This window comes from Anthonomus grandis, chromosome 11 (assembly GCF_022605725.1).
Source record: "Anthonomus grandis grandis chromosome 11, icAntGran1.3, whole genome shotgun sequence".
In the NCBI taxonomy this organism is placed as follows: Eukaryota; Metazoa; Arthropoda; class Insecta; order Coleoptera; family Curculionidae; genus Anthonomus; species Anthonomus grandis.
The window spans coordinates 28,872,486-28,897,968 of NC_065556.1; the positions used below are offsets into that span (position 1 = coordinate 28,872,486).

Here is a 25,483-nt window from a genome sequence, read left to right on the forward strand (position 1 = left end):
ATGGTTTCCGCATTCTAGATTTTTTTTTCACTAAAAGCATAGGTACATCATACATTTATAGTATATTTATATAGTACCTTAGAACATTGAAAGGCCTTTCAATATTCTAAGCATAGTACATACAATTAATTACGAAAATACTTCATGATTACATTTAAATTACGCGCCTTAAATGGTATAAGCGCCCTAGCGGACATTTACGAAAACTAAATGGTATTGCATCGGTCAAGGTTCTCGATGAATTGGCTATTGTACAATATCAAGTACTTCATTAAGCATATATTTATTTTGCCTTTTAAGAAAAATTAATTATTAAAAGATTCAAAGTAATAAAAAAGATAGATATCTTGTAACGTCATTACTTAGTTATTTTCTTTTGCGTTAAACAGAAAATATATCAATTTTTACTGAAAAATGTACCCTAATGCCTGTGTGTAAATGGTAATGTATAAATAAAATTACTTTATATTTAATAAGTATCTTAACCTAAATAATGCATTCCTAAGTAAACTTAAAAAATCGGAATACTTGTATCCTAAGAAAATACATTGAAATAACTACACCCATCCAAACGAGAATTTAGTACAATATTAATATGATGCCGTGACGATTAGTACAATACCACAAACGTCAGTTCATGTTTGCAACGAGGCCCGCTAGGACTATGCGTCTCGAAGTCTTTGGACGGAATTTTCGCGTTTTTGGCAATTTTTAAGTGAAAATCGGCCCCCAAAGTGCTGGGAAATCCTCATTTACGTAGCGCAGAAGGTAAGTGGACCAATTTAAGAGCCCCAAAGCCTCGAAAAGTCCATTAAAACCGCTCTCGAGTGTGCGAATGCACCCCAGTCATGTCTGCTTCTTTTTTTTTTTGTTGTTGGTGCCAGAGAAAAAAAGCGAATCCTTGCTCTTGATAAATACCAAGTTTGTAGGAAGTGCACCGCTAGTACCACACGCGTAACTGACCGCTTTAAATGTGTTCCCGACGCAATGGCAACCGAGTTTCAGTTTTACCTTACTCATCTGAACAATTTGTGAGTCATTTAGTTTAAGTTTTTTTTTCTTGGAATGCATGGTCCTTTTGGGCCATTTGGTTCACTTGCTTTCCTGGAAATTTTAAGCAATGTGTTTGTACAAGTGTTTCTTAATCGTTTTCTTTTACTTCTATTTTCAATATTGTTAGAATCATTTGTTGTAAGTGTGCTCGAAATGCTTCATAAATGTTACCCGAGTTTTGGTACAAGTGCTGTTTTGTCGGAGTTTAAGTTCTAACAGTTGATGCAAGAAGTGAAACATTTGTATACTGTAGCAGCAACTGTAGTGCTTTTCAAGGCTTAAGGGTATATAGCAGTCAATAGTTAGTTGTATCTTTATTCAATCCACCAATACTACAGTGTATTAATTCAAGAACCTATAAGATTAAGAAAAACTAATATATGTTAGTATATTGCCTGTTTTTTATTGTCCCTCTGAGCTTATAATTGAAGATTGTTCTTTCAATGCTAGGCGAGGGTGTTCCTCATGTTTAGTACAAAACTAAAGTAGGTTTTCCTGCTTTCAGTGGCATTTCCTAAAAACTGTCTATACCTCCGTATTTTTTTTTTTTAAATAAGGTGTTTATTAACAAAATAATAATGGAAATGGTAATGTTTAGCAATAGTTATTTGTACACCTTACCATCATCACTGTAAGGAAATATTACAACTTGAATTAACATTGTATTAAAATAAAGACTATAAATATTGATTGTATTTTGCACTCTAACCAACTTTAAGACTTTTATTTTTACACAGATATTGCCGATTTCTTTAATTTAAAAATGTATTGACAACAATTTTTTTTTAAACAAATCAAGACAGAGATAGTGTACAGTAATTTAAAACAGGTAAAATCAATGATTGACACATTTTTTTCTCATTGTAACATTAAGAACATGTCTGTTTGCATACAAGATTTATCTGAAAATATAAGAATAATTTAATAATAAATTCAATTTTAAGTTGCATGCACCTTATTCATTCAGTTAAATTAAATAGTTTTTTTTCTTATAATCTTAAAATTATTTAGTAAAAGATTAAGGATTCTTGGCCCTACATAAGAAGTTTAAAGCTGACTCAAACATCCCTACACTAATTGATCTATTTGCATAATCCCCAAACTCCTATACAAAATTTCTGTGGGTGTTAGCCGAGCACAGGTAAATAAGACTTTCAATCTTACTATACCTTGTTACCACTTATTATACCTCTTCAACTATCTAGAAAAAGTGCTTATCAGTGGCGGATCTGGAGGGTTTTGGTAGGTGAGGTGAACCCCAAAAATTAATTATAATATATTTTCAAGTTATGGGTATAATTTAAAAGCAATGGACTGTAACAGGTATTATAAAATGACCAAAAATTTAATACACCCACATTTAAATATTTTTAACTCCTTTTTGCAGAATAAGGCTATAAGAAACCGTGATTTTTTAAATAATTTATTTCCAACAAAACTATCATTATAAATTTGTTAGTTTTTGGAAAAAAAAAGATTTAAGTTGAAATAAAGCATTTTAAAGAATTAAAGTTTTGAACAATACAACATTTATAACAGTTATTTATTATTGTAATGTATTTAATACATGCGAAAACAAACAAAAAATTAACCTCTATAGCAGACCTAAATAACAAATTTTAAAAGAAAAATAAGCTAACAAATTAAACTTTAAAAACTAACTCAAAGGCTCGATTTTTAGTTACTAAAAAAGTTTTTATAATTTTTTCATAAAAGTCCCCTTTCTCTGTTTTGGAACTAGTCATATCATTAATAAGTGACTTTTCGATTGACAAGAGTGCGAGGTCAGATAACCAGTCTTGATTCATAGTATTACGAAGATAAGTCTTTATTCTTTTAAGGCAAGAAAAATGTCTTTCCACATTGCACTTGCAATAGGTGAAGTTAATATGAGCATAATAAGTTTTGTTGTATACAGAAAAACATCTTTTATGTCATTGTGAGAATATTAAATATTTGTTTTGGGACTACAGCCTGAAAACTGTTCATCGCCAAATATTATTTTCAGTTCAGTTTTTAACGCAAGTCTTTCCTTTTTGAAAAATTTTGTAATTTTGCTGTTTTATTCATCTTCAGGAAATATCTTTCTAAATTTTATAAAGTTATTGCATTCAATTAGAGCTAAAAATTGTATGTCTGTAAAGTTCTTAAATCTTTCTGTTAATTGTACAACTATTGTATCAAGAATTTCAAAATAAAGACCTTCCATATTTTCGTCAGACTTTTCTTTAAGATTATATGAAAAACTGATGGTTTGTTTGGCATTATTAACAAAATTAGCTGATTTTGTTTTTAAATTATAAAAAATATCAACCGTCGTTAATTCGCCCAGTTGCCTAATACATGTATTAACATATTTTTTGCATAGGACAACATCAAATGTTTTTTTTTTGTAAAATGTCATAAAGAAAATCTGTTTTTAAGAAAATTTCGCTAAACACATTTAAAAGAAATACAAATTCAAATTCTAAAAAAGATTTTAGAAATCCTTTAGCACTATTAATAGAGACCGCACCTGAAGATCGATCATTCATAATATTTTCAAACACGGAGATAAAGTTGAGGTATTCATTTGTTAGTAGCAAAATAATCTTGGATCTGGATGGCCATCTAGTTTCGCAAAAAGACGGGATTCGTTTACCAATCAGGTTGTCTGCAACCACTCTTCGTTTGGCCGGCTGATGAAAGAAATTAGGGATTCCAGATAAAGTAGCAAAAAATATTCGACATTCCTTAATAGATTTGCATCCGTCTTGAAGTACCAAATTTAGTTTATGGGCTGAACAGTGAATAAAAGTTGCTTCAGGAGCATCATTTTTAATTTTCATTTGCAAACCGTTAATGTGACCAGCCATGACACTTGCTCCATCATAGCACTGTGCCACGAGCTTTTCTCTGTAATTAAATCGAGATAAAACGCTGGCAACTAATGTGTATAAGGCTTCTGAAGTTCGGTCATGACTCACATCGTAAAAACCCAAAAATCGTTCATAAATATTCAGAGATTTTTTCTCTACATATCTTAGTGACATTGCACACTGAGATTTTTCAGTAATGTCGGTGGTATCATCTACAATTACGGCAAAAAACTCGTGTCTTTAAGTTGCTGATTAATCTCTTCTTTAATTACTTCACTTATGCAAAAAATTAAATCATTTTGAATGGTTTTGGAACAAAATGATTTTCCAAGCTTTTTAATATGATTTCGTAGTTCTTCATTATATATTATTTTGGAATTAAAAACTTCAATAAAGTTTTCCCTATTTTCCGAACCTTCACCCTCTCGATGACCACGAAATGACAGTTCTTGTTTTGCTAGGAGTATAGTGGTTTCAGTTAAGTTACTAAGTAACATTCTGTTTTTTCTAACTTTCTCATTGTATATGATTTTACAATGTGAGACATTTTCCTGTAGTAAATCTTTTATTCTTGACATGTTTTTTTCTAGTGTTTTTAAATTCATAAATGATGTTAAATGATTGCCTGATTCCGCATGCTTTTTTGCTGACCTTTGCAAATTTTTAAGGTCATATTATCCTTCTTTGACCCAAACAGATTTTACATGCGAAAGAAGAACACATGGCCGACAAAATAATTTTTAAGCATATATACTCCCACACAACCAAGGATGGGTATTGTACCAAGATGATTGAAAGGAACGAAAAAACTTTGAGCCTGAAACGTAATTAGTACTATTGTGGTTGATCGACCTATATTTTTACAATGTTTAAGTTTTTTAAACAATGGTTTAAGGAAAATTTGAAATAAATAAATATAATATAATCATTATTTTCTAATATTTAGGTCGATCAACATTTAAAAGAGGATGAATAATGAAGAAAGGTATAGTAAGCCCAATTTTATATATTTTGTCATTTAAAAAAATTATAAAAAAAAACATAATTTGGCATAAGTAGGTTTACTGTAAATCGGTTGAGTATATGTGGTTTAAAATTAGTATTATTAAATAAACTATAATACCATAAATATTATGATATATTATGATTATTTTTTATATTACATTATTAGTAGAAGTTTACTAGATACTAATATTTCAAAGATGAAATATAAAAAAATATATTGCCATACATGAAATTTAAACTACTCCTTTCCAAATTATTATCATCGCCCTTTCTTTACCTGATCTTTTATCTTCTTTTAAATTGCATAAAGATGGCTGAGGTCTACCAATAGTAAGAATCTCTCTTTTTTCATTTTCCGTTCTTCTGGAAAACGGAATTTCCAGCAAACAAAGTAATGGGTCATATTCAGGGCCAAAAACAGGCATCATGAATTTTTATAATCAATTAAAAATGTTTTGTATAGTCTAAATCACAAACATTTAACACTACAAACAGTACAAAAACAAATAATTCATGTTTATTCAAAAAAAAACTTATTCGTGCTGTTCTCCGCCCGCCACTTGACTGCCAGCGGGCTTTTCCAACTTTGAAATCGTTCCCTACCGGGTATCTTTTGGTTTTTCATGTGGCGACAGCGAAGATCGCCTCAATCCAACCATTCGGTGGCGATATTTTGTGATTGCGCGGGCGGGTATAGCTCAAAGAGCACGTTCACACAAGTTAAATGTTGAGTACCGCTGACCAATAGGTTTTACCGAATTTATATACTATTATTTTACCGAAATTAATTTTAAAAGGTCTTAAATATTGATTGATTTTCATATTTTAAACGAATGCTACTATATAGTATCGTATTTTTTTAAATATTTATGCAAGGTGAGGCGTCGCCTCCCTTGCCTCACCGGCAAATCCGCCACTGGTGCTTATTAACTTAACTGCTCTATAATTTTGCATTATAGTCTTAGGGCCTGATTTATATACTGCTTACTAAATGTGTGAAAATATCTACAAACTTTTTGTCTAAATCACATACATCATGTCCATGCACTGAGATGCATTTGGACTCATTAATTATGCCCATTACTTCATTGGGGCAAAGTTTATAGCATATAGTATAGAGTATATTCTGTAAAGCTTGTTTGGGGTCAGGAAGACCCCAGGTACATTTTTTTGTTGACTAAATTTCTTCCAATGTCATTTCCAAACTCCCAATAATATTTTTTACTTACACTACAAAAATGTTTATTTAAACTATTAACTGCATCTATCCCTCTTTCAAAGATTTAATTACAGTAGCATTTGGTTCAGACCCTTTGACTAAATTATTTAATAAAACATTCAATTAACATAAAGTCTCTCTTTAGTTTCAATACCGCCATTGAAAACAGCATGGATACAGATGAAGGAGAGTCATCGAGCAGTGGACCAATTTCGACACTAAACAGCCTGTTTTCCTTCACGAGTCCGGCAGTAAAGAAACTGCTCGGGTGGAAACAGGGAGACGAGGAAGAGAAATGGGCAGAAAAAGCGGTGGACAGTCTAGTGAAAAAGTTAAAGAAGAGAAAAGGGGCCATCGAGGAGCTGGAGAGGGCTTTGAGTTGCCCGGGACAGCCCAGTAAATGTGTGACTATACCGAGGAGTCTGGATGGTAGATTGCAGGTAATGTACAAAGAGAAGAACAACCACTGAAACAAGTTAAACTTGACAAAGATAGTTTTAGTTTCATTATTATTGACATATCTGTTTCAGATATTAAACAACTAACCATAACAATAACTTAGCACTTAATCGTAATAATTTTAATGCCATTTCCTTGCTCTCCATAAATATTGATTCTTTTTTTCTTCTTTTAATAACAATTTATTACTGAGCTCAAAACAGTTTTCAAAACTGGTACAAAGGCCTATAGAGTCTATTTATTTCTAAAAAACCAAACAAATAATTAGTAAGCACAAAAATAAGTAGAATGAATGAACTATTGTCTTTTATAAGTTATAATATAAGTTTCTTGAATTGCCATCAAATATTGTCTGTGGGATCTTATTGTACTCCTGAATGCTTCTATAGATTGGCGAGTCCTATTTTTTTTAAGTGAAAAATCCAGAAAATGTCTATAACTCAAAAACCATTTAAGTTACAGTTCTGACAATTTGTACACACATTCCTCAATTAATTTCATTAGACACCTATTTCAGGGTTTTTCAAAAAAATTAAAACATTTTGAGAAAAAAATTCTTTTTGAGGAAGATGACTTTTTTTTTAATGAAAAATCCACAAAATAGCTATAACTCAAAAACCACTCGAGTTACAGCTCTGAAAATTTGTACACACATTCTTCAATTAATTTCATTAGACACCTATTTCAGGGTTTTTCAAAAAAATTAAAACATTTTAAGAAAAAAATTTTTTTTTGAGGAAGATGACTTTTTTTTTAATGAAAAATCCACAAAATAGCTATAACTCAAAAACCACTCAAGTTACAGCTCTGAAAATTTGTACACACATTCCTCAATTAATTTCATTAGACACCTATTTCAGGGTTTTTCAAAAAAATTAAAACATTTTAAGAAAAAAAAATTTTTTTGAGGAGGATGACTTTTTTTTAATGAAAAATCCACAAAATAGCTATAACTCAAAAACCACTCGAGTTACAGCTCTGAAAATTTGTACACACATTCCTCAATTAATTTCATTAGACACCTATTTCAGGGTTTTTCAAAAAAATTAAAACATTTTGAGAAAAAAAAAATTTTTTGAGTAGGATGACTTTTTTTTTAATGAAAAATTCACAAAATGGCTATAACTCAAAAACCACTTAAGTTACAGCTCTGAAAATTTCTACACACATTCCTCAATTAATTTCATTAGACACCTATTTCAAGATTTTTGGTATACAAATTATACTGAAAATTTTATACAGAATTAAAAGATAAAATAAAAAATGGGTGTTTCTATTAAAAAAAATTAAGTTGATAGTCGTAGCTCCGTTTTGGCCCACCCTGTATACATGAATTCATCATCAGAAAAATCGTTGAAAACCCCTGAATTTTCAATGAATTTGTTTTATCTTTCGTGTCCTCACTGTATAACTTGTCCCTCTCTTCCGTTAACTGTAAAATTTATATATAAAATAATTTGCAAATATATTTACCTTTGGTAAATTATTGTTCTATGACCTGTTAGACAAGAAGTTTTGTAAAGTTTCAGAAATCAAGTGTTTCGTTGACCAATGGTAGTAGGTAATCTACTTTTGGAAGGCATACAGACACAAGGGAGTGATCACTAATTTTTGGAGTATGATGAACCTGAACTAATGATTTTTATCATTCAATATAATAAAGTCAATTAATGACCTAATTCTTTCCTAGGTTTCTCACAGAAAAGGCCTACCGCACGTGATCTATTGTCGCGTGTGGCGATGGCCAGACCTCCAAAGTCACCACGAACTGAAACCCCTGGAACACTGTCAGTATCCATTTTCGGCGAAACAAAAGGAGGTCTGCATCAACCCTTACCATTACAAACGGGTCGAAAGTCCCGTTTTGCCCCCGGTCTTGGTCCCTAGGCACAACGACTTCGTACCCGGCCACTCTCTCTTACCATTCCAGCAGCTGGTCGAGCCGAACATGCCCCATAACGTCAGTTATTCCTCGAATGGTTTTAACGGGGGTCATATGAGTCCCAGCTCGCCTATATCGAGCGTTTCTAGTCCCGGTAGCGTGATCTCCAACAATCCACAATCGCCTTATGCGAATTTAGCGGAGACTCCGCCACCAGCTTACAGTCCCACCGATGAAAACGCCTCGACCACGAGTACCACAACGACCAACAATAATCCGAGTCCGGAACCGCCGTTGAGCGTGACGCAGGACGTGCATCCGGTACCATACCAGGATCAACCGTTTTGGGCTTCGATCGCTTATTACGAGTTGAACTGTAGAGTGGGGGAGGTGTTTCATTGCCATTCTACGTCGGTGATTGTGGACGGATTCACCAATCCGAGTAATAATAGCGATCGGTTTTGTTTGGGACAGTTAAGCAACGTGAATAGGAACAGTACCATCGAGAACACTAGGCGGCACATTGGCAAAGGTACGAAATATTTATTTAGTTATGAAATTATTATAAGAGTCAATATTGTGCCCAATAATTTCATACGCGAACGATTTTTGTACCTCAAAAACTGTTTGAGTTAGAAGTAATTTTGTGCAAGAGTTGGAGGTTTTAAAACACATATTGCAACATTGACAGATTTTTTGGACATAATTTGAGAACCACTGTAAATATTATCATAATTCTTTCATATTCATATAAGTGAGCTCCTGAGGATGGATTTGAGGGTAAAAACGTGATTCTGGATTACGGATTTGGATAGTAAAGGTAGTATTGGCTGGGGCTTTTTTTAACAAATTTAACTTTTCTTGTAAATATAACAGGATAATAATAATGGGAATATTTTTAAAAGGGTTTCAAGGGAAGAATGGACATTTCTTACTGAATAACTTCAAAAGGGAACGATTTTGCTACTTTAAAAACTTTTTGAGTTACAAGCAATTTTATAACACAAGGTTCGAGAGGCACCTAATTTGCAACATTTTTTTCATTAACATACATTTTTGTTCATAACTTGAGAACCACCGGAAATATTTTCATAATTCTTTCACATTTATAAAAAGGAGATCCTGGCGATGAATTTGAGGGTAAAAACAAGGTTTTGGGTTAAGGATTTGGGCAGTAGTGGCAGTTTTAGTAGAGGCATTTTCTGCCTAATTTTTTCAACAAATTTCACTTTTCTTGTCAATATAACGTGAAATAATTGGGAATATTTTTAAAAGAATTTCAAGGGAAGAAACGGCAATTCTTACTAAATAATTTCACATGAGAACGATTTTTGTACCTCAAAAACTTTTTGAATTAAAGGCAATTTTGTCACCCAAGGTCCAAGAGGCACCGAATTTGCGATTTTTGAAACACATTTTTTTTATTAGCATACATTTTTGGTCATAACTTGAGAACCACTAGAAATATTTTCATAAGTCTTTCACATTTATGTAAGGGAGTTTCTGAGCATGGATTTGAGGGTAAAAACGTGGTTCTGTGTTGAAGGATTTGGGTAGTAATGGCAGTTTTAGTAGAGGCATTTTCTGCCTAATTTTTTCAACAAATTTCACTTTTCTTGTCAATATAACGTGAAATAATTGGGAATATTTTTAAAAGAATTTCAAGGGAAGAAAGAGCATTTCTTACTAAATAATTTCACATGAGAACGATTTTTGTACCTCAAAAACTTTTTGACTTAAAGGCAATTTTGTCACCCAAGGTCCAAGAGGCACCGAATCTGCGACTTTTGAAACACATTCACATTTTTTTCATTGACGGACATTTTTGGTCATAACTTGAGAACCACTAGAAATATTTTCATAAATCTTTCACATTTATGTAAGGGAGTTTCTGAGCATGGATTTGAGGGTAAAAACGTGGTTCTGTGTTGAAGGATTTGGGCAGTAATGGCAGTTTTAGTAGAGGCATTTTCTGCCTAATTTTTTCAATAAATTTCACTTTTCTTGTCAATATAACGTGAAATAATTGGGAATATTTTTAAAAGAATTTCAAGGGAAGAAACGGCATTTCTTACTAAATAATTTCACATGAAAACGATTTTTGTACCTCAAAAACTTTTTGAATTAAAGGCAATTTTGTCACCCAAGGTCCAAGAGGCACCAAATTTGCGACTTTTGAAACACATTTCTTTTATTAGCATATATTTTTGGTCATAACTTGAGAACCACTAAAAATATTTTCATAATTCTTTCACATTTATATAAGGGAGATCCTGGCGATGAATTTGAGGGTAAAAACAAGGTTTTGGGTTAAGGATTTGGGCAGTAATGGCAGTTTTAGTAGAGGCATTTTTTGCCTAATTTTTTTCAATAAATTTCACTTTTCTTCTCAATATAACTTGAAATAATTGGAATATTTTTAAAAGGAAGAAAGGACATTTCTTACCAAATAATTTCACATAAAAACAATTTTTCTACTGCAAAAACTTTTTGAGCTAAAGGCAATTTTGTCACCCAAGGTCCAAGAGGCACCAAATTTGCGACTTTTGAAACACATTTCTTTTATTAGCATACATTTTTGGTCATAACTTGAGAACCACTAAAAATATTTTCATAATTCTTTCACACTTATATAAGGGAGATCCTGGCGATGAATTTGAGGGTAAAAACAAGGTTTTGGGTTAAGGATTTGGGCAGTAGTGGCAGTTTTAGTAGAGGCATTTTTTGCCTAATTTTTTTCAACAAATTTTACTTTTCTTGTCAATATAACTTGAAATAATTGGAATATTTTTAAAAGGAAGAAAGGACATTTCTTACCAAATAATTTCACATAAAAACAATTTTTCTACTGCAAAAACTTTTTGAGTTAAAGGCAATTTTGTCACCCAAGGTCCAAGAGGCACCAAATTTGCGACTTTTGAAATACATTTCTTTTATTAGCATACATTTTTGGTCATAACTTGAGAACCACTAGAAATATTTTCATAATTCTTTCACATTTATATAAGGGAGATCCTGGCGATAAATTTGAGGGTAAAAACAAGGTTTTGGGTTAAGGATTTGGGCAGTAATGGCTGTTTTAGTAGAGGCATTTTGTGCCTAATTTTTTCAACACATTTCACTTTTTTTGTCAATATAATGTGAAATAATTGGAATATTTTTAAAAGAAAGAAAGGACGTTTCGTACTAAATAATTTCACACTTGTACCTTAAAAACTTTTTGAATTAAAGGCAATTTTGTCACCCAAGGTCCAAGAGGCACCGAATTTGCGACTTTTGAAACACATTTTTTCTATTAGCATACATTTTTGGTCATAACTTGAGAACCACTAGAAATATTTTCATAATTCTTTCACATTTATATAAGGGAGATCCTGGCGATAAATTTGAGGGTAAAAACAAGGTTTTGGGTTAAGGATTTGGGCAGTAATGGCTGTTTTAGTAGAGGCATTTTGTGCCTAATTTTTTCAACACATTTCACTTTTTTTGTCAATATAATGTGAAATAATTGGAATATTTTTAAAAGAAAGAAAGGACGTTTCGTACTAAATAATTTCACACTTGTACCTTAAAAACTTTTTGAATTAAAGGCAATTTTGTCACCCAAGGTCCAAGAGGCACCGAATTTGCGACTTTTGAAACACATTTTTTCTATTAGCATACATTTTTGGTCATAACTTGAGAACCACTAGAAATATTTTCATAAGTCTTTCACATTTATGTAAGGGAGTGTCTTAGCATGGATTTGAGGGTAAAAACGTGATTCTGGATTACAGATTTGGATAGTAAAGGCAGTATTGGCAGAGGCGTTTTTTTTTACAAATTTCACTTTTCTTATAAATATAACAGGAAATATTCGGAATATTTTTAAAAGAACTTTAAAGGGAAGAAAGGTCATTTCTTACTAAATAATTTCATATGACAACGATTTTGCTACCTTGAAAACTTTACAAGCAATATTATGACACAAAGTCCCAGAGGCACCTAATTCGCAACATTTTTTTCATTAGCAGACGTTTTTCGTCATAACTTGAGAACCACTAGAAATATTTTCATAAGTCATAAGTTACATTTATGTAAGAGAGTTTTTGAGCATGGATTTGAGGGTAAAAACGTGGTTCTGTGTTAAGGATTTGGGCAGTAATGGCAGTTTTAGTAGAGGCATTTTCTGCCTAATTTTTTCAACAAATTTCACTTTTCTTGTTAATATAACGTGAAATAATTGGAATATTTTTAAAAGGAAGAAAAGACATTTCTTACTAAATAATTTCACATGAAAACAATTTTTCTACTGCAAAAACTTTTTGAGTTAAGGCGGCGTAGTCCTGCTCATTTGCCGCTTTTCCGACGTCTAATCCGCTCTCGTGATTGGTCACTTTTAGCATCTTAGAAAAGTACTTAAAAAAAAAAACCTCATATCAGAATGAGTAGAAAATTGGTCAAAGTGTTTCTTATTTGATTCCGCTCAGATTCACTATTTTGTTTGGCGATCCGTTATAATTTGAATTTTGTGATTTGCTATTATTGGCTTCCCTCGTCAGCTGTTCTGTCGGGCGTTTTCACGTCGTTGCCAGTTTTACCGATGGTATTTTATTCACAGTTTATTAAATTTTATGATAACCAGATCGAATATCACAAAACAAAATAGTGAATCTGTGCGGAATCGAATAAGAAACACTTTGACCAATTTTCAACTCATTCTGATGTGAGGTCTTTTTTTTTAAGTACTTTTCTAAGATGCTAAAAGTGACCAATTACGAGAGCGGATTAGACGTCGGAAAAGCGGCAAATGAGCAGGACTACTTGTCACCCAAGGTTCAAGAGGCACCCAATTTGCAACTTTTGAAACACATTTTTTTTTTATTAGCATACATTTTTGGTCATAACTTGAGAACCACTAGAAATATTTTCATAAGATTTTCACATATATGTAAGGTAGTTTCTGAGCATGGATTTGAGGGTAAAAACGTGGTTTTGGATTACAGATTTGAATAGTAAAGGCAGTATTGGCAGTGGCCAAACAGTAAATATAACAGTAAATAATTGGAATATGTTTAAAAGGGCTTTAAAGGGAAGAAAGGACATTTCTTACTAAATAATTTCATTTAAAAACGATTTTGCTACATTGAAAACTTTACAAGCAATATTATGACACAAGATCCGAGAGGTACCTAATTTGCAAAATTTTTTTCATTAGCAGACATTTTTGGTCATAACATGAGAACCACTAGAAATGTTTTCATAATACTTTCACATTTGTATAAGGGAGTTCCTGGGAATGAATTTGAGTTTTAAATTTATTGATGTAACTCTTTTAATGTCAATAAAAGCAAAAGAGAGCGTGTTTAAATCAGTAATTTTTTATGAATTTTCTGTAATTTCCAACATTTTTTTTAACTCAAAAAGAATTTTAAAAATTGTTCAAGCTGCTGGTGCTTCTGAAAAATAAATTTTTCAGTTTCAAATCAGAATACTGTATATGACACTTATTTCTAATAATTTATTTAATCTTAGCTGAATTATCTTAAATTATTAAATGAATCTTTTAGATCTCCAATTGATTCTTTTATTTAATTCCTAAAAAATATAATTTTTTGATAAATAAGTCAATCTTATTAATTTGATTTTCATATAAACCTTTTAGAAATTCTGGATTAATTTCTTTACATTTTTAATTGATTTTTCCATGTAAATCCTTAAAAAAATGTAATTCCTTTATCTTAAATATTACCATAAACTCAGTTTCAAGTAGTTAACGGTTTAGTGTGTTATAATTGAAAATGAATTTTTGCGATTCAAATTTACATACTGTTGCTTTAAAGTTAGTTGTTCCTTTGTCTCTTTTGAGCCTCCTTTGTCAAGGTTCTGGGTTAAAGATTTGGATAGTAATGGCAGTTTTAGTAGAGGCGTTTTCTGCCTAATGTTTTTAACAAATTTCACTTTTCTTATCAATATAACATGAAATAATTGGAATATTTTAAAAAGAATTTCAAGGGAAGAAAGGGCATTTCTTACCAAATAATTTCACTTGAGAACGATTTTTGTACCTCAAAAAAAGGCAATTTTGTCACCCAAGGTCCGGGAGGCACCGAATCTGCGACTTTTGAAACACATTCACATTTTTTTCATTGACGGACATTTTTGGTCATAACTTGAAAACCATTAGAAATATTTTCATAATTCTTTGGCATTTATATAAGGGAGTTTTTTAGGATCGATTTGAGGGTAAAAACGTGGTTCTATGTTAAAGATTTGGGTAGTAAGAGCACTTTTAGTAGAGGCATTTTTTTTCCTAATTTTGTAAACAAATTTCACTTTTCTTGTCAATGCAACAACAAATAATGAAAATATTTCTGAGAGGGTTTATAGGAAAGAAAGGACATTTCTTACAAAATAATTTAATATAAGAATGAATCTTCTACTTCAAAAATTTTTTGTAATAAGGCAATTCTATTCACACAAATCCGAGAGGCACCGAATTTGCAACTTTTTCAATATTTTTGGCCATAAATTGAGAACCATTAAAAATATTTTCATAATTCTTTCGGATCCAGATAAGAGAGTTTCTGAAGTTGGGTTTGAGGTTAAAAACGTGCTTCTGGGTCAAATCAAAATATGCTTTATTGTTTTTTAACTTTGAGTTATACACAATGCAAAAAAATTTAATATTACTGATAGACAATTAAGAAAATGTCACGGATACAGTTAAAAAGAAGCAAAAGTCACTCAACAAAAATTAGTACAATTAAGTAAAAATATAAAAAAATTGCCTTAATAACGGATTTATAAAAATTAATATTAAAGAAAAACAATATTTACCGATATCAAAATATATATAAATATTACGAAATATCGCTATAAAACTCATTATTTTGGATTTTTAATTAATTAAATTTTCACAGAACGATTAAACTGCTTGCTAATGTCTTTGCATTCCAGTGGCAAGTGCATAGGCGTAGATTAATAGTATTATATCTTGTTGAAAATTCTGTTGTGCTCATTGGTACTCTTGTATTTTTTATGAACCATTTAACTTTTTTTTTCAAAATATTTATTTTTTTTCAAAGAGCTTACAAAAATCTGCATATTTTGAAAACTTACGTAAGGATTTTATTGTTTCTTTTTGACCCCAGTAGTCTTTATTTACTTCGCTCCTATTTGACTGATACCTGAGTGGGGAATGTTCAAAAATCGCCAGTTATGCGATATTTTTCCTAGTAACACTATTGATTTTAGAATTCATTTTCCAACTTTTATAGAATATTTGGAGTCTACTGCAAAGTCGTATCAAGGAATATTTGTTGAGATATATCCCTTTAAAGTTGTGAAAAAATCCTTGCAAAGACAGTTGAGGTTGCTCAAAAATGACCAACTTTCGATTTTTTTTTTAAATCTGGAAAACTGTTGGTCAAAAGTCTAAAAATGTTGATGTTTCCCTTATTTTTGGTATACTTACAATTTGGTTTGATAACAAGGAAAAAGTTACTTATTAAATCTTTTTTTGCAGTAATTTTTATAAATACTGCCATTTTTAAGTCCTGTAACTCAAAATCCAAGTCATCAAAAAAAAAATTTAAATTAAATTCAAATAAGTTGATTTATTTTTAAAATAATAAAAGCAGCATTTTTCTTATTAAGTAAAAAACTGAAAAAATTTTAAGCACAAAAAATATTGAAACTCTTGCAGTTACTGACTTCCTGAATACTTACCTCCTATGAAAAAAATATAAATTTCTTGTTTTCAAAGTTTCATATAAAAAGTGCTTAAAGCTTTTTTTACCAAAAAAAGGCTCTTACTTCCGATGAATGAATAATGGTTTCCCTTAGGAGTGCATCTATATTACGTAAACGGCGAAGTCTACGCGGAATGTTTATCAGATTCGGCGATTTTCGTGCAGTCTCGAAACTGTAACCACCACCACAACTTCCATCCCTCGACGGTCTGTAAAATACCCGCGGGATGTTCCCTGAGGATATTCAATAATGCGGAATTTGCCCAGCTGCTTTCCCAATGCGTGAATCACGGATTCGAGGCGGTTTACGAGCTTACCAAAATGTGTACCATTCGGATGAGTTTTGTTAAGGTAAGTTTTTTTTTTGTAATTTAATATAAAGGCGCCTATCCGCGTTGGGATTAACTTTCCTTACGGGTTTTTTGTTGCACTTCCTGCAAAAGTCTTTAGGATTCTCACAGAAGCCAGAAAACTCTTCTTATTACTAGGTGAACTCCCTACAAACTTAAAGTAAATGTTTACAAAGTATTTGTTAAATTTTCAACAAATCACTTTTCTACATTAGCCTAAATTATAAAAAAATTAGTGAATCATTGATAAATTTAGTACTTTTCTTAGTAAAATTCCTTTGCACTTATAGATATCATTCAATTAAGCAAAAAAGTGTCTACAGATATTTTGAAAGCTACAGCTCATGTAGTGCTAGTATTATAAGCTTTAAATGCATAATATTTTATATTCTGTGAGATTACAAACTCCGAGAAATGTATTAAAATTTTTGGTTATTTAAAGTCTGCCGCTTGTTTGAGCAGTTACTTTAGCTTTCAGTGCATTAATCGTGAAAATCGATGCATTGAAACTTTTTTATTCAGAGTTTCAGGTATCTGAAGTCATAATTTAATTTTTAGCTCATTTATCGTCCTAATTTTTGCTTTTGGAGCACTAAAACATGATTTTCATTTCATGGAAATCTTATACGACTGACTTATAATATGTTGATAAAATTTTAAAATACAGTAGAGCCTCGATAACGTGAACGTCCCATAACGTGAACAGCCTAATTGGTATTCAGCCTATTCTATAACGTGAACAAAAAAATATTTATATCGTTTTACCCGTAGGCATTAAGCGGCATTTCCTATGTATATTCACTTTGTCGGCAACTTTAGTACTAACTTAGTGCTTTTTTATATCGCCGCCAAATTGTATATCTTGTTTCGTACATGTTTGGAAGAGATATGAAATTTGCGTCTTATTCAGTGTTTGTTCGCCGATCAATACGAAACAAGCACGTTGTCTACTAAGAAATTAAATTATTTAACACTGGAAAAAAAAGCCCAACCCTTGTCCGATGTTAGTAGAGGTTGCGGAGTTACCTTTTTAGCAAAAAAGTATGGAATAGCCAAATCCACGGTGTGTGCAATTGAGAAGAAAAAAGACCAAATTACTTCAACAGTTGCCTTGACTTTTTCTGGACCAGGTAAACGAAAATCTCTTAGACATTCTGAATATCCATTAATGGAAAAAGCTTTGTATAAGTGGTTTTTGCGACAACGAGAGAAGAATGCACCAATATTTCCAAGAAAGCCAAATATTTTCACGAAAAACTGTACGACAAAAATTCCACTTTTTCTGCCAGCTCGGGATGATTGCAAAAGTTCAAGAAAAGATTTAGCATACGCTTCCTAACAATAACTGGTGAAAAAACTATCTTCTCAGCCCGAGCTGGTTTCACCATTCTTACGTAAACTTGAAGAAAAATCAAGGACCTAAACTTACTTAGACTATAACCAAGTGTGCAACGCCGATGAAACCGGCTTGTACCGGAAGCTTTTACCCGGAAAGACTTATGTATCCAGTGAAGAAAAAACTGCCCCTAGGAGAAAAACAGCCAAAGAAAGAATAACGTTTCTAGCATGTACAAATGCGACTGGACTACATAAATTGACTCCTTTGGTAATAGGGAAAGCTAAAAAAACCACGAAGTTTTAAGAACTCTTACATTCCTGTACACTACAAAAACTCACAATCTGCATGGATAACAGCCGGAATTTTTAAGCAATGAGAAAGTTTCTTAAGAAACAAGGTCTTCCAAAGAAAGCACTTCTTTTATTGGATAATTCCCCCAGTAGAGGAACTTTTATCTGATGATGGACTAATTCAAGTTATGTATATGCCTCCCAATGTGACACCTTTAATTCAACCTATAGGCCAAAACGTTATTAGGTTGACTAAACTCCATTATCGCTCTATGTTTTTGGCAATGGTTGTAGCTAATAAATCTAAGGACATGAATGTCATTATCAAACAATACAACCTCAGGGATGCTATTTTAAACTTATCACGAGCATGGAATAAATTAGAACCAGCAACCCTTAAAAACTGTTGGAAAAATATTTTCGAAAGCCAAAGCAATGATGATCGTGAAGACACAATACCCTTGGCAACTCTTCGTCAAGAATTGCTAAGCCTGAATAGCATTGTAGAGACTAACCTCAATTTATTAGAAGAAATTGATCCAGGGCTTCGAAGACTTCGAACGTGGAGATATCGAAGAATGGAATAAAGATGACTTAGTTGAACATGATGAGAATTATACTGCAGTGTCTAGTGATTCTGAAACCGAACAGGATCAAGATCCAGAGGTTTCTCAGGCTTTATCCATAGCCTGAGAAACCTCTGGTCACTCACGTTGAGGCAGTTCGTATATTTAATGGGCGGAGCAAAACAATGCCGACTTCGAGGATATTCAGTCTTTACACAAATTACGTGAATGTGCAACTATTCTTTCAAACAAACAACGTATCCGTCAAACAAAGTTAGATAACTTTTTTCTAAAAACAACGGATTAAATATAAATAATGTACATTGTACTTACTTACATACAGATACTTAGCTATATAATAAATATTTTTTTCTTTATACCATGTATAAACATATACATATACATTTTCAACTATGTATTACTAACTGTATAACATGTTTTTGTTCGATTGTCCAATAAAATATATATTCAAAGTGTTAGTTTATCATGCGATTAACTTTATCCAGTAACATGAACTCCTCAAAAACATGAACACAGTCATCCCTAATTAGTTCACGTTATCGAGACTCTACTGTATGTCATATTCTATGTTTTTCTAACACACTAATCCATCCTTGGAGTATCCAAGTGTTGGCAACATTTTCAAAAATTAAGCCTTAAATTAGCGGATGGGAGCTTTTAACCAATCGGAAACTCGAATTGATCCCCTGCAATGTCTTATCCAGCGAATGTATTTGAAACAATTTTGAATCGACAGGTAATAATTGTAAGATAACAACCACACCATAATTTAATGGTAACTTCCTCTCAAAGTCGCCCCCGATTCTGTCGTCATGTTAACGGGCCAATTTTATTCAAAATAATCAGCTCCATGATTCTGTTTTTCCACTCGATTTCTTTAGATGTTGTCTTTATTTAGTCGATTTAAAATTCCATAAAAGTGCCAATTCACAGAGTCCCATTACAGGGGCGGGTTTTATTGAGAAAGACATTTTGTATACTTGCTTTCGTTGTTCAATGGAAAATAACTCTTTCCTACAAAACCCCATCAACTTTTCTGCAACAGTAATAAGAACAAACAATAATTGATACAAAACAGATCAATAACAATACTTAATTAAAGGAACAATTGTTTACAGGGCTACATAACATGCAAACATAATCAATCCTTTTATAAAAAAGTAGTCCATTTTTTTCATCGCCGTTTATTTTATTTAGTTTTAATGTGAACATCAGCATTAATTTTTTATGTATTTATTATTGTTTTAACTTAAATGTTTGTGGTGTTAATCCAATAGCTTAACCGGTTCTTTTAGATCTGAAGACGCCTTAGGGCGAAACACGTGTAATCGTTTTTTAAAAAATAAACATAATTTGAGACCATTGACTTTGGGCCCTCCAATCCCTGAATTTTTATAATCAATCCTTTCTTGATAGTTGATCGTTCTATTTTTGTTTAGAAGAAAAAAAAAACAATATTTAATATCACGTAATAAAATATCTTTCTCTAAAAAGGTGAAGCTACTCTTAACCTTCATTAAAAAAAAAATTAATTGATTAATTAATTCCAACTATACATTATAGTTTACCACAGGTACAACAACCAATCATAAACTAACAGTCCCCCAATAAACAAGATATAGTTCACTCAAAGATATACCATTGATTTCTACTACCTAAAATCAATTAGACCATTAAGCCCCATTGTGTAACCCTTTTCAAGAGGTGATAAAGGGAACAAGTACGGCTTTAAAATTATTCTAAATGAAACTTACTAATTAAATAAAGAATTCTATTTTTTTTTAGACATTTTTAGAAAAAAATATTAGAAAAAGTACAAAAAATGCACAAATTTATGTATTATTATTTTAATAATAATATTTATTTTCTTCCTCAAGGCAAGGCAAAACTAATGAAGCGAGATAAAATTCGTACAGATATTTTGAAGCTTCAGATCATATATAAACGGTATAAAAATGTGGACAATAAAACGAGATATCCAAGAACCTTGGATAAAACGATGTTTTTACGAGTATTTTTATTTGGAAATAGCATCATTTTAGTTTTGACTCGATTAATGACCAAGTTATGCCCCTTTGAGTATATTGAAATTGAATTAAGGTCAGCATACGAGGGTGGTCCCAGAAGTACCCGACCCAAGAAAGAAAACACGAAAATTTTGGAAAAAAAATTATTTATTTTTCAACATAATCTCCTTTCAGCTCTATACACTTTTCCCAGCGATGTTTTATAAGTTCCATACCCTTTTTATAATAAGAACTGTCTTGCGCCTCGAAATAGCCATTAACTGCAGACATCACTTCTTCATTGTTGGAAAATCTTTGACCACTGAGCCAGTTCATTAAGTTTGGAAGCAGAAAATAATCTCAGGGGGCTAAATCTGGTGAATAGAGTGCATGAGGTAGCAATTCAAACTTTAATTCGTTAAGTTTGGCCATTGCAATAACGATTGTCTTGATAAAACAACACTTTCTTCTTAACCAAATGCGGCCGTTTTTGCTTGATTTCTTCGCTCAAACGTTGCAATAAGTTCGCATAATACTCGCCGTTGATAGTTTTACCTTTTTTAAGATAGTCAATGAAAATTATCCCTCGCGTATCCCAAAAAACCGACGCCATGACCTTGCACGGTTTTCGCCTTCTTTGGAGCCGGTTCTCCCTTTTGAGTCCATTGTTTTGATTGTTCTTTTGTCTCAGGTGTAAAGTGATGGACCCATATTTCATCTATGGTTATAAAACGACGCAAAAATTCTGCTTTGTTGCTATTAAATTTCGCTAAACACTCAATTGAAACATCTTCGCGACACTGTTTTTGCTCGAGTGTGAGCAAACGCGGCACACAGCTTTCTCATGTCAAAATTTTCAGTTAATATGCGTATGTACCGCACTTTTTGAAATGCCTACTATGTCCGCTAGCTCGCGCACTTTCAGTCGACGATTATCCAGTACCGCTTTGTGAATTTTCTTTAAAATTTCTGGAGTCGACCACTGCGATGTTCGTCTTGGCAGCTCGTACGGCCTCGTTTAAACTCCGCTGCCCAATATTTTACTGTTGTTAACGAAGGAGCAGACTCACCCAGAGTAGAATCCAATAAATTTTTTTTATATTGGTTGGGCTGAGGCCTTTCAAATAAAAGTATTGTATCACATAACGATGACCAATTTGCTCCATTTTCACAAATTCACTGAAAACGTTCACTATTGATGGCTGCCAAACAAATCCTAAACAACGTGGCGTCTTCAAACTTGAAACATATACTTTATAGATTGTATACTTTCTAATACACTGATATTTTTCAAACTACTACCGACATCTCTAGGTTAGGCCGGGTATATTAAAAAAAAATGGATAAATTATCGCTGGGATCGAAGTAGTGGAGAACCTGTATATCGTCAGTATACTGGTGAATTTCTGATTAATTTAAAACCTTTGGTAGGTCTGACGTGTAAACAAGAAATAAGAGAGGGCCAAGGATAGATTCTGATACTATATGTCTTGATTCAGAAGAGTTGGCATGTATGCGTATTCTTTGTATACGATTCCACAGAGATGTTTTAAAATAAGGTATATCGTTGCACCCATAAAACTTCAGTTTGGCAATAAGTTGGTCTATAACATCAAAAGCCTTTGAGTAATCAAGAGACACCATAATAACAGAAAGTTTCTTGTCAAGCGCTCGAATTATATTATCAGTAATATTTAAAAGTGCCCTAGTTGAAAATACACTCCCTTAGAGAGACTGCTCAAATTCATCCTTCTAAAACATTAAAATACAAACAAACACTAATTATAAATCAGTAGCTGTTTTTCACTGATAGAACCGTGATTGTTTTAGGGATGGGGTGCAGAATACCACCGACAAGACGTAACGAGCACCCCCTGCTGGATCGAGATCCACCTGCACGGTCCACTTCAATGGTTGGACAAAGTCTTAACGCAAATGGGTGCGCCACATAACGCCATCAGTTCCGTCTCTTAAATTGAGTTTTCGCTTTATTATTATAGTGAGTAAAACTACTTATAAATATTTCCCGATTGCAGAGAAATTTGTACATATTTATTTTAACTACTTGATGAAGTGTCGAAATCGGGGAGGAGGGGTTGATTTGAGCGGCTCGTGAAATCGTCCCCTTTCTCTAAACCACGTTGTGCCATCAGGATGATTTTGTGCAAAAAAAGAAATAAATAGGAAACATAAACACTTCCCGATAATATTTAGAATTTTCTACTGTGGTATTTACCTTAGAACTTATAATTTCTCATATGTATAGTGCAGTCGATCTGGATGAAGTAATACCGAAATGTTTAGAAAAATCCAGGCAATCGTACAGGACCTTATACTTTTGCCATATTTTAAAAGTAAAACTTGGGTCTTAAAGATACACTTTTCATTGCCAGGATTTTTTTTTACTTCTGAATGATTGTACTGGCAATTATAAGTCGCGTAATGATAGTTTTTTTTATTATAATTTTACCATTTATTATTGTATATTGTTTTTTTTTTTGTTTGCATCATAGTTTAGCACGTAAGTTTTTTTTGACAAGAAATTTTTTATGTTACGTTGAAATATTTGAATAATATTATTTAGTATGTTAGGGTAATTGATTTTAAATGGTGTTGCCGCTATAGCAAAGGATTTAGTTGTAAGCGACCTACTTAACTTAAGGCTTCACTTTTAGTGTACATGAGCCCATGTAAACACATTAATTACACCAAGAATTGCTTTCTTTATACAGAGTGGTTCAAATTCGAACCTTAACATGAGGATCTCGGAGAGATACGAAGTTGGTTAAATTAGGGCAAACTTGAGGATTTTTGAGCTTAGCAATATGCCGTTTAAAAAACTTAAAAATTCCGGATGGTTGCGAAGATATTCAAAAAAATCTTGAAAAATTGGTTTTATTACAAAATTCCTGGGAAATATTTAAAAAAAAATATTGAAACCTCTAGAAGGCTTGAAAGTTTTCAACAAATGTCTGAAATATAATCCACTTTTCTGGAAAACCTACAGAATTACGGTAAATGTCTGGAAGTCATAAAAAATCTTTCCAATAACCTGGAGAATAAAAAAAACTAATTCTAAAAGCCTGGAATAAAAGAAAACTTCATTTTAACCCTTTACTGCATGAATTTTTTGTTTTCTTCGAAAACATTCCCAGGGATGGAGGAATACGCTTTAATTGTGTAAAAAATACCAAAAAAAATTTTTGTTTAATATTTGCTTTATTTATTTATAAAAAAATTGAAAGTGACATATATGGAACATTATGCAACAACATTATAATTTATTCAGTGTGGAACCTCAAAAAACAATTTCGGTCTTTATTAAAACACAGGAAAACTTTACATTTCGTACAAGACACAAAAGATTTATATTCACACAATGGAAACTTGCATCTTGTTCTTTGTTGTTCACTCCATTCTAAGTAAATGGTCAATACCATCAAGACGCACCTCTTGTTGAGGAATTTCTTTGGTAGGTCCACGCTTCTTTTTTATAGCATATAATGTCTGAACCTCTGCCGAAGGTCTTCCTACGCTTCTTTTATATTCTTTATTAGCATTGGCGATGGCCAGCTTGTAGGTCAAATTCTTTATTGCTGCGTCTCCACAATAACCAAGCATTTACGCAACACAAATCCAACATGTGAAAAAATATGCGTAAATACCATTTCTTTGATCAAATTTTAATCCTATCGTGGCATCCAGAAGGTCGACGCCTCCCATATAATTACTGTAAACAAAAACACTTCTAGGGCATTCAATCATTGTATGAGTGTTTTCTTTTTTGAAAAATCTTTTTTTCTCACCACGAGGTTCAGAACCAACATAGGTAGAAAGGGTGGTCACGACTTTATTATCATACCATGACACTGTTGCAATATCCACATTATCTATGCAATTGTGCCACGACCAGTTTTCTTCATATCTTTTTCAGATGGTAATGTACATGGTATACGATTGGCTCTCACTGTCCCTAAAGGCAATATCCCTTCTTTATGTAAGTAAATCATCAAAGGTATGCTAGTAAACCAATTGTCAAAAAATAGTTTATAGTTGTTATTCCTTGGAACACTCTCGGATAACCTTATTACAACATTATTACTCATTCCTAAATTGGGGCGCCCGTTAGGAACTTGGTTGCTTTAGGATCCTGCAAAAAGGTCGAAATCGTAGCTGAACCCGGAAATTCCGCTAAGAACGAAGTTCTTATAACCCCACTTGTGAGGTTTCTTAGGGTTATATTGCTTTAGTTGACTTCTAGCTTTGGTAGGAATGATTTGCTCGTTTATAGCAAGGTGTTCCTCACGTGGTACCAATAGTAGTCTTTCTCTTATTTGGGTAAGAAAAGGTCTTATTTTGAATAACTTATCGTGACCTGGTTGACCTCTTTGGATCATTTGCTTTGGAACATTTGCATTGGAATCTATTGCAGCACATAACCTCAGAAACAGCAAGATGGCATAATAAACCATTCCAATAATCTCTTGTAGAAGGCAACTGTATTAGAGAAGTCAAAAAGCAGATTCCGATGAACTGTTTAATCTCATGACTTCTTGTATGGACAGGCTTGTGTGGTTGACACTGGATATAATACAAATTCCTTTGCTCTGTAATGTAACTTATGAGCTCTTTTGGGAAAAGGAATTTGAAGTATTCTACTAGAGTTGCAAGCGTACGAATCGAATCCGGAAGATCCTGACAA

At 32.4% G+C, this 25,483-nt stretch overlaps 1 protein-coding gene across 3 annotated transcripts; it reads left to right on the forward strand.

The window, feature by feature from the left end:
* The first annotated feature begins 615 nt into the window (after positions 1-615).
* Positions 616-23,369, forward strand: LOC126741950 (protein mothers against dpp). 3 transcript variants are annotated; one of them, XM_050448427.1, is made up of 6 exons: positions 866-1,031; positions 6,281-6,575; positions 8,285-9,008; positions 16,304-16,560; positions 22,612-22,780; positions 22,856-23,369. In XM_050448427.1, exons 1-5 carry the CDS (start codon positions 988-990, stop codon positions 22,753-22,755), a joined length of 1,464 nt encoding a protein of 487 aa, XP_050304384.1. In that variant the 5' UTR covers positions 866-987; the 3' UTR covers positions 22,756-22,780; positions 22,856-23,369. The 3 variants fall into 3 exon arrangements, with proteins under 3 accessions (XP_050304385.1, XP_050304384.1, XP_050304382.1); XM_050448428.1 differs by lacking the exon at positions 866-1,031 and adding an exon at positions 616-768 and having other exon boundaries at positions 22,612-23,369; XM_050448425.1 differs by having other exon boundaries at positions 22,612-23,369.
* The last annotated feature ends 2,114 nt before the right edge of the window (positions 23,370-25,483 follow it).

What these genes read in the sequence shown, in the direction of transcription:
- LOC126741950 (XM_050448425.1), top strand. Translation starts at nt 988, where the DNA reads ATGGCAACCGAGTTTCAGTTTTACCTTACTCATCTGAACAATTT. An exon ending in GTCTGGATGGTAGATTGCAG is followed by an intron (nt 6,576 to 8,284) that starts GTAATGTACAAA and finishes ATTCTTTCCTAG; the next exon opens with GTTTCTCACAGAAAAGGCCT. An exon ending in TTCGGATGAGTTTTGTTAAG is followed by an intron (nt 16,561 to 22,611) that starts GTAAGTTTTTTT and finishes TGATTGTTTTAG; the next exon opens with GGATGGGGTGCAGAATACCA.